This window comes from Pseudochaenichthys georgianus, chromosome 10, assembly GCF_902827115.2.
Source record: "Pseudochaenichthys georgianus chromosome 10, fPseGeo1.2, whole genome shotgun sequence".
NCBI lineage: Eukaryota > Metazoa > Chordata > Actinopteri > Perciformes > Channichthyidae > Pseudochaenichthys > Pseudochaenichthys georgianus.
The window spans coordinates 31405924-31416441 of NC_047512.1; the positions used below are offsets into that span (position 1 = coordinate 31405924).

At 40.5% G+C, this 10518-nt stretch overlaps 1 protein-coding gene across 1 annotated transcript; it reads left to right on the forward strand.

Annotated features, from left to right (window-relative positions):
• The first annotated feature begins 1129 nt into the window (after positions 1-1129).
• On the forward strand, positions 1130-10435 carry LOC117453771 (integral membrane protein 2A-like). The gene is made up of 6 exons (XM_034092741.2): positions 1130-1343; positions 1745-1882; positions 6499-6678; positions 7502-7612; positions 8350-8494; positions 9090-10435. Exons 1-6 carry the CDS (start codon positions 1272-1274, stop codon positions 9182-9184), a joined length of 741 nt encoding a protein of 246 aa, XP_033948632.1. The 5' UTR covers positions 1130-1271; the 3' UTR covers positions 9185-10435.
• Positions 10436-10518: the final 83 nt, after the last annotated feature.

Genomic DNA, 10518 nt, shown 5'->3' on the forward strand with positions numbered 1-10518 from the left:
GTGTGTGTGTGTGTGTGTGTGTGTGTGTGTGTGTGTGTGTGTGTGTGTGTGTGTGTGAGTGTGTGTGTGTCCACGCATGCATGTGTGGGCAAGCTCTCAGATCAAACACAGCGTAAGATGAGCCCATAAACAAGCCTTCAGGACCACTTAGGGTTTTCAGGGAGAGTCAGTTTCTGTGCACGGAGGGGGAGTTAGGTACAGAAATCAGCTGCTCTGTTTATGTACCTTTCAGTGGTGATTACCGGTCCAATCTGTCTGTTAAACAGAGGAAATATCATAGCCTTGCAGTGTGCGTGTGTGCTTATGTGTGTGTTTGTGAGATGCATGGGGTACAGTTGCAGTGCAGAGAGGGCTGGAGAGATGCCACGAGTTGCGTGGAATTAGAGCGCTGGTGCAGCAGTAAGTTTATTTACTCGTACATACAACTCAAACCAAGTCAGGAGAGTGTAAGCAGAGGAAGCAGGGGACCACCACAGACCAGAGGATTGAGGATATGTGTCAGACATACAGTACAGCCTTGGAACAGGCCTGTGTTTCCACACAGCGCAGTGAAGGCGGTGTACTGTGTGTCATTGAGTGGGCAATCGCACTGGCAGGTAGTGCCCGGCCTGTAGGAGGGAATATATTTACAGAGTCAGTTTACAGAGTGGAATATTCACAGAGATGAATGGTCTACTATATACACTCAAAATATAATTTTCATTACATTACTGTGCATTAGAATTTAGTCATTTTTGTGTCATGTGCTGTACATAATAAAGTAAAGAGAGACAGGCTTAACCAAAAGTGTAAATAGTTCATGTCTTGTGGTATTAGGTTTGGTCAAATCTGTATAGGAAACAGATTTTTCCTGATTGGGAGCATTAGTATGACACACACATAAGGGTTGCTTCCATTGGCGGCCACAAGATGGCGGCAAAGCTACACAAAGGAACTCTCAAGAGAGGATGCTGGAGGCAATAAATGAAGCCATAAATTGTTTCAGTGGTCACTGTCAAACCAGCAATAAAGATCGTATAAATTACCTCTGGTGCAAGCTGTTTATATATGTCATTTATCTTACATTTTATGCAGTGTTTCTAGCTTCCGCTCTGGACGTCCTAATCCCCTCCAGCCACCGGAAGCTGTAAATAAAGCCGTGCTTGCAAAGTGCGTCACAGTGCGGAGCTGCAGAGAGTAAACGAGTCTGTCTGCAGTCTGGTCGCACCGACACTATCCTTTCTCCTATTTATACAAGAAACCCGAGCTAACGGTTCCTCTCCACCAGCAGTATGGTGAAGATAGCTTTTAACTCAGCTCTGGCGCAGAAGGTGCTGGGCAAAGAGGTACCCGCCGCTGAGAAGGTGAGCTAACGGGAATCAGAGCGATGCAGCCCGGTGTCCGTCATTAGCCTGGTAGTAGCAGGCCTGCACAGACCGCCGGCACTCTACTGTAAACGTGGACTCCTTCTATGTGCCTTTTAATGCATATTCTGTAGCGTTTTGTTAACATTATATTAAGGTTTTCAGTGTATTCGGCTTAATGATTGGCGTGCTATACTGCACCTGATACAGCAGCACAAAATGGGACCGCCCATCTTCTGAACATCAACACAGCTGTTCTGCACAGGCCAAACATTCACGGGATTAGAGATTGCTGATTCAAAGCTGTATGTGTGGAATGTTGATATTAAATGCATGTAATGTTATGGGTTTACAGTGGATTTGCTGACGGCATTGCGTGTGTGTGTGTGTGTGTGTGTTAGGATCCTGAACTGGCCTCTGCTCCGGCGGGCATCGAGGGCTCCACAGGTCGCTGCCTGCTCACCCTGCTGGGCATCGCCTTCATCCTCAGCGGGCTCATCGTGGGGGGAGCATGTCTCTATCGATATTTCACCCCAAAGGTAAACATGTGTGTGTGTTTGTTCATATTTATATTACCAAGGGGGGTTAGTATTGGAGTGTTCTAAGTATTGTTGTTCTGAAACTCACACTGGGGCAGTCCACCTGACATGGGTAGGCCTAGAGATGCCACAGGGTCTGTCATGTGATCCATATATTACAGTTTATGTAAGAGACACAGAATGTGAAGTCGCACACACTGTTGAAATTAGCTCCTTTGACACTACAGCATTTGTCGAAATGTTTAATCTGCATTTCAATTAGCAATCAATGTTTGTACACATTTTTACATTAAAATCCAGAAAGCAACAGTTTATTACTATGTGGGGCCGCCTATTTCACACTTCATCATGCTGTGTCAGTTAGAAGGGCACATTAGGGGGCATTGTTTTGGTGTTTTTATTTTTCATAGACAAGGGCTTTGAGAGTTATTTTGTGTCCATTTATTTTTGCAATTAACAAGAGAAACTAAAAGGCAGCTATCCTCCCTACCCATTTATTCCTGTTACAGGCAGACATTTTATTTTTGTAAAACATTTGTATTAAAGTCGCAGATTTCTCAATCGCAAATTGAGAAATGCTAGACCAATTTTAGTAACAAGATTGTTTAAATGTTAAAACTTAACATGAACACATGTTAAATTAAAGATATTTTAGGTCTGCCTTTGTGCAATTGCAATCAGTTTATAAAACCTTTTAAAAATATATTATACACTCTTTATTCTGCCGTCATGCCATCTTTTGCCAAACCACTTCTATTAGCCCACAGCGGACTGCAGTATATCTCAAATAACCTTATGCTCTGAATCCAGATTCAATTTTTAACTGCGTATTATTTCTTTAAGTGAATCATGAACCCAGGAGTAGACTTAGAATCACAAGATACCAAAAGATTCACTTCCACATCGGCAAGCTCTACCTGCTCTGTCCCTCAGGTTATATTGAAACAATGCACATCTTTAAGTGTGGTTCCACTGAAATTGTTGGCCTCATTCTCAATGGTATTTAATTTGCTTTTATTTCAGTTGGGTAAGAGTTGTTGAGGCTGTTTCACTGCTGATCAACACTCTTGCCTTGGCGGGAAACTAAAATGCTTACTGTTGCGCTCTTCCGTTTTCAGAGAAAGTGCAGACTTAATCTTTTTAAGTATTGCTGCGTTGTTTGTTACGAGTTCTTGCATTCAATATCTGTGCCCCTAAGGTGTTTTTATGCGAATAAAGCAAAGCCTAAAATGGCTTGTTTAACTATTAATACAATGCATTAACACTTCATATGAAATTCAACTTTGTGTAGGAGCTTTATTCCACTCACATTACATTAGTTAACCTTATTCTTACCCTAATTCTTTTATTTGTTTGTATCTAATCACATTAGTACATGAATGTGCTTGTCAAACTGTCTTAACAGCTACACTGTAGTTGTTGGCAATGTACACCATAAGCCTTATGCTCCTCTGACAGTGCAACATAAAATGTACTTGAGACATTAAAGAAATAAGGAAGTAAAATGTTGTGATTAAAGAAAATAGTGCAAGTAATATAATGGTGCAAGTCAAATGCATGAATATAGACTTGGATACAAAAATGCAAGATTATATACTGTACCGTAGAATAAATACTGTAGTGATGAATACATATGATATCACACATATGATTCTACAAATTGTACTGAGAATAAAACATCAGTCTACAACATTGAAAAAAACCTGCAAAAAAGATAGTTACAATTTCTCCAAATGTACAATATTGAAAGGGAGAGTACTGGCTGCCCTCTAGTGGTCTTTTAATGCAGCTTTTAGCTTAGTGAGAAGCTTTCACCAAATCCTGAGGCTTCTATGCAGAAACGATGAAATGGTGCCACTGCAAACCATACTGCTGCAGTATGTTATTTGTTTATTAAGACTAGTGCTGTTTGTTTGCAGAGCCGACAGGTAGTGAGGTCATATCGGTTGCTTCAGTGTTAGACCAGCAGTGTGCGAAAAAGTACACGTCCCACCGTCCGGGACGTGTTATTTACAATATCGGACAAGTAGATCTTTCAATTGACTTGTCCGGCGGACAAGTGACGCTTTTCGGCCTGATTTATTGACAAATTATTGATACATTCAGTTTACAAAAGGCAGAACTCATTCGCAAATTGTACGTGCCCGCCATTATTCGTTTAGAAATGTTAGTTTCGGTTCTGCTTGTCGATTCCTAAGGAAATGCATCTCGCCGCTTTCTGTACAGTTAGACGGGGGCGGGGCGGAGCGGGGTGGGAACAAATAACAATTGTCCGGTACCGGGATTAATAAGAGTTGTGAGGACAGGAGGCGAGGCCGAGCCCCGCGGACCGCAGCTCTCTCTCTCTATGCTCCGTATCAGCTGATCGCTGCGCGGTGCAGCTCAGCGTCTTTCTCTCTCTTTCTACACACACTCTTTCTGCCCGTTTAACAGCCTAATCTTTGTCAAACTTTCTTATGTTCTTTCTCTAACACATAATGAAGGTTATTAAGCAGGGATGTCAGTATTGTTTATGAAGCAGGGTATAGAAAGTACATTATTGAAATGAAAATACTATTTATTTACTTTTACAAACAGTGAGCAGCTGCAGCATGTGTATTGCAGGCAGGGCCGCCCCTGGCCAACTTGGGGCCCCAAGTGACATTGTGAGATGAGGCCCCCCCCCCAACCGACAGGAGTTAACTTTTTTTCTTTTCTTCGAAACAAAGTAGGCTAATATAATAATATAAATATAATTCCTGTTTATTATTATTATCAACACTTTTTTATGCAGTGAGGTAAATGGTTGTGCATGTATGTCGTTCAGTATGCGTTTACAGGTGAATACGTCTGCATTTCCTGCCAAATACTATTCTCAAAAAGATTAAAATATAATTAATGCAAATAAACAACTTCTATTAATAATAGCGGCCCTGATTGCAGGACATGTGTAAGCGTGCAAGCGTCTTTGAGTTGTAGAAAAGCGCTAGGCCTCTAGGCTATACATCTAATGTGTCATTATTATTATTATTATTATTATATGTCCTATGTGTTGGACATGTGTGGTTGGACTCTGTCTCACAGGCAGGTTGCAGTGTAACATCAGAGGAGACTGGGCCAACTGTACATTCTCAAACTGCACCACTTAGAACTAACTAAACAATGCAGAGATTATTTTTATATAATTGTATTCAATAACCGAAAGAAATTAAACAGTATGAAGTGATTTGTAAATAGGAATACAGATTTTACTTAATGTTTTCATAAATATATTTTTCTCCCAGTTTGTCATGGGACTTATTTTTACCCTCTCAAAGAACCGGAATCGAGAAACAAAAATAACCGGAATCGAAAAGCAGAACCGGAATCGTTAAAATCCAAACGATACCCAACCCTATGTGTGATGCATTAAAAGCTTACCGCTCACTTACGTTAGCGGTGTCGTAAAAACCGTGGGAAAATGTAAAATACGATGGCGAAGAAGAAGATTCCAGGGGCCCCACATTTTTGTCCATTCTGGACAAGTGAAAAATGTATTCGGACAAGTAAATTGCCAAACTCACTTGTCCATGGACAAGTACTCTGTAAAAACTTTTTCTCACACTGACCAGTTAACGCACTTGTGGTTGCAGAGACCCACCTCACCACGCGTGCAACACAACAACGTACTTCAGTGGCACGAGTTGTTGTGGTTCCTGTTTAACAATGTCTTAATGTTCTGAACGTGACCCCTCACTGAAATACTCGCAATGCAGCTGAAGAAAGCAGAGATACAAAATTAAGCATTAATATATTATTAATACTTATACACCTTTGTATATATTGTAATATAAAGATCATATGTTGTAGATGAATGTGCACATACTATATTCCATTCCATTTTATTTAAACTTTTGAAGTTCTTGTGTTTTTATAAATCTTTATACATTTTAATTTTTATCTTTTTACTGCTCATTCTTGCTTTAACTTCTTATGTTAAAGGGGACCTATCATGCAAAATGCACTTTTGTACATCGAATATTTGTCCCCGGTGTGTCAGGGAACTCACCAAGTGTCAGAAAACACAACCCTCTATTTTCCTCCATACCCAAATCTCTAAAAACAGGGCTGCAACGGATCTGATACAGACTGATACAGATGTGAAATATCTCTGATGTCAGAAACGAGGAGCTCCGCCTATATGGGCAACTCTCCACCTATCAGGAGGAGACAGCCACGGCCATTGCCGTTCGAAAGCGCTGGAGACGCTGTAGTACATATGCCAGGCCTGTAGGTGGTGCTGTAGTCTGCCACAAAAGCAGCGAAGAAGACTTCTCACAGATTCAGCCCTTGCAAAAACAGGGCTAAAAAAGAGCAAATGGAGCGAAATGAGGCATGGCTAAAATTCATGATCTGTTGAAAAAAATGTTCGCAGACATGTTTTGTATAGGTATGGCCCTACAATATATTATTCAAATATAGCATGATAGGTCCACTTTAATATAAAGATTTGTATTTAATTTTTTTATTTAATTTTTCAAGGAGAGTAACTGTCAAAACCCAATCATGATAATGTCAAGTATTCTGAGACCACCACAAAATCACAGTACATGTGTTAACAGGGAAGTCATCTGATATTGTGTGTTTGTGTTCTCCAGAGGATGTACCACGGCGCCATGCAGTTCAGTGACGTGTCCTCCGGGGGGGAGAGCCAGCCCTACTACCTGCCCCGGGTGGAGGAGGAGGTGGAGATCTCTGACAGCATGGCCGTCATCAGCGTGCCCCCTCCCCGCTTCAGAGCCGGGGACCCCGCCTACATCCTCCATGACTTCAACATGGTATCTGAACATCTCCACCATTTTTTTTTGCTGAACGAAATATTGCCTGTTGTGTTTACATAGGAGTTTATAGCCAATATAATGCCTGAACAAAATAGCAGAAGGTTTTCCTTTCCATTACAAGATTTGGCATCGTTCAGACATGGCCATTTTTTTAAAAACAGACCCCAAGAGACCATTTTATTTATTGTTTTGGTTGTGTGGTTTCGCTCTATTTATGATTTAGGATATTTTAATACATTCCAGTGCCTATAGTCTTCTTAAGAATTGAAAGTTCATTGCTCTTTAAAAGGGCGTAATTGAATTTTAATGCTATTAAACAAACATTTTATTAGTGGTATTAGATGGTCTTAAAAGGACAATACAATTACTTCTGGGAGAATCTACGTGGCTTTCTCCATCAAAATCAAAACATTGTCTCTGAAACACATTTGAGCTGCATACATTGAAATAGAAGTTTCTTAGCTTTCCAATTCTGAGAAAAAAGGCCTTTAAAGTTTGTATGAGAAGAATGATCGGTGATGCCTGATCTTGTTATCTTGCCTTTATCAGCTTTAAGAATGTGATTATCATCTTAATATGGTGGTAAGAGTATTGTATTCTAAAAGCCAAGACTTGTTTGTTTAAAATCAACCAAAACGACCATGACACGAGTTTTAAACATAAATCCATGAATGAGCCGTTGCGCCATCTGACTGATTTAGTTAGAGCGGGTCACATATCGTCCAACAAAGTTGTAATTGTGACCGGCCTACACACAGTACTGTACATACTGTTAATGTACTTCAACTCTTTCCTGATTTCTTCATATGTGTGTGAGCAGAAGCTGACAGCATATCTGGACCTGACTCTGAGGACGTGCTTTGTGATCCCTCTGAACACCTCGGTGGTGCTCCCCCCTCAGGACCTCATCGACCTGTTCTCCCAGCTGATGGTGAGTCATGATCAGCACAGCACCATCTCAGGATGCAGCCGGCTGTAGAGAAACGTAGCTTCATGATGGAGGAGAAACCACACCGCCACAGCGTTCTCACTCAGGCATAAGCCCTAATATTAAGCACTTAATATTACCTGGTGAAATCCAGGGGTTTATAATAATTCCATATATTGTCTGTGCTTTAATCCTCTGCAAATCTGTCATGTGTGTAATTTGTTGAGTAAAAAAAATCCAGCCTACATCATCAAGCAGAAGATGAAAAGCTAAGCTTGCCATCCCTAGAGCCACGAGGTTGACATTTTGACTATAGATAGTTAGGTTTTGGTATCATTATTTAATAAAAAATAAAACGACCTGGGTTTTTATGTGACAATATATGAAGATGAACATCATCAGGTTGATGCAACAGCCTTTTAGTTTGTGCGAGAGTTGAGCAATATCAGAAGTTTGAGAGCTGTGGGGCTGTATGTGGGCACAAAAAGTGTAGTCAAAAAAAAGTCATAGTCACTGAGTTCTCCACCAGGACATGTTGTACAGCGTGGGTGGTGGTGCCATCAGCGAATATCATTATCAAATGTAGAAGTGTTTCAACAAATACAGAAGTTTGGTGATGAATCATTAATCGGACAATGTCTGTCCCTCACACTTGGCTTGTTCACTGTGCTGCTTTTCTTTGATGAAAACTAATAAAAGTGCTTTTGAAGATGTGTCCTAAACCCTTGTTTTTGTCCCAGTCCGGCTCTTACCGCAGCTACTTGGTGCACGAGGACTTGGTGGTGACGGAGCGCATCGATGACATTAAGCCTCTGGGCTTCTACATCCGCCGGCTGTGTGAGGGGAAGGACACGTACAGAATGCAGCGCCGTTCCAGCCTGCCAGGTCTGGATGGACTGTACAGCTAAAACTGATATTTTGTCTCGTTTGTTAAGCTTCAATAATATTAAAAGTGCCATAAGGTGTTTCCTTTAAGCTGACATCATCCTAAACTAGTTGATATACTTGTGAAATTGTGGAAAATACATTTTATTTAACAAAATGCTGTTAAAATTAAGCTGTTGCTTTGTTTGGGGAACAATGCTACAATTCTGACACTGCTGCTTGTGCCCAGAAGGGACATTTTAGAGGCAGTTTTAAACATATTTGTCTCTGAACGTCATAGAGGACTTTTGTCTTAGCAGTTATCAACTTGCATTTAATAGCTGACATCTATATCAAACCAAATAACACAACCACACTTCATCTTAGTCAAGTTGAGCTAATAGATGTTTTGTTTTCAGTTCCACTTTGCCAAGTATCGTTTCTTCCACGTTAAACCACATAAAGCTGAATTTAACACAACTATTTTTAGGTCCTGTCCATACTGAGGACCACTTTAGAAGGGCTGTAAATAAGTGTTAAGATTTTCAGCTATTGATTTTATTTAGTGTCAGTTTTGCCATTTTAATAATTAGTCGTAATGTTTTTGTCTTGTCAGGTGGAGGCATCCAGAAGCGTTCCGCAGACGAATGCTTCACCATCCACCACTTTGAGAACAAATTTGTGACGGAGACCAGGATCTGCAAGGCTTGATGGGAAAACACGAAGCAAGCGAGCAAAAGAGATGTAGAGAGAGAGAGAGAGAGAGAGTGTGATAGGGAGAGAGACAGACAGACAGAGAGTGGGAGGAAGTAGGTGAAGGAGGGAACGGCTTTCAGCAGAAAGTTACTTTTGTAAAATACATATATAGTTTTTTCCTCCCCTTGCTTTATCTCCTGTGATAAGTGAATTTAATTTACAGCGTTATACAGCCTGACCCCTCTCCTCTGCTGTTTCCCCCTCTTGCTAAAGTACTCACTAGTTGGTCTTGTACTAATAACCAGCGTTACACTGCTCTTTAAAGATATACTAAGTTTAATTTGTTATGTTGGTTTCTGTTGCTGTAGCTTCCTTTTTAATTATCTAGTCGTCGTTAATGTGTTGCAACATCCACTCACCTCCGGATGAGAGTTGTTAGTCTTACTACTGAATATCCTCGTGATACTGAGAAGTCATTCATAACAGTCCTGTCTGTGTGTCAGCCTACTGTTCCCGCTTTTAATGGGGTTATTAGAGCAGACAAGATCTACTATATGTTATAGTGTGATATAGCACAAGTCACCCAGGAAATGTATGGTACAGCTGCAGTACGCATGTAACATGGTCGTCTGTCTGGTCCCAGAGACGCTTGAGCCCCGAGCTCTCAGGCACCTTTTGTAGATATTTCCCAGAGTGCCCTGCTGCTCCAAGGGGCCACTGCTGTCCTGCTGTGTGAAGATTTTATGTAATTAACGGTTTCATACCTGACAGGGCAGTCAGTGACTTTGTTTGTGTAGAGACTTCATTTGTGACAAAATAAACTTGAAGGATTGTTGACGAGCTAAAGAAGTGAATGAGCTATATGGAAATTTGACCAAATTGAAGAAGTATTCTTTATGTCCATTTTTTTTAATTCTTATTTATGAATCCTATGTAGCTTTACAGGTTGCTACAAGTTTCGGAAAACTCCATATGTTTAAAACTGTCACGGGAACAATATGTTTGTAAAAATTGTCATTGATTTTGAAAGCCCTTAAGCTCGAAGGTATTAAAAAAAATGGCCTTTTGCCAAATTACTTCAAGAGATTTTCATTTGTTTGCACTCAATGCCTGCACAGAAAGACAATCAGACAGGAAATGTGTGTGTACAAATTTGTTTTCTGTCTAACAGTGCTAGAAAAATAGATACAAAAATAATGTTGCGTGCAGCTACTGAAATTAATTAACTTTGTTGCTGAATAAAGTTGCATTTCTTTACCTACTGAATATTCTGTCTCTTCACTTATTATTCCATTTCCAGGACCACCACCCTTCCTCTGCGAGCTGTAAGCTTATCCTACGATACAAAC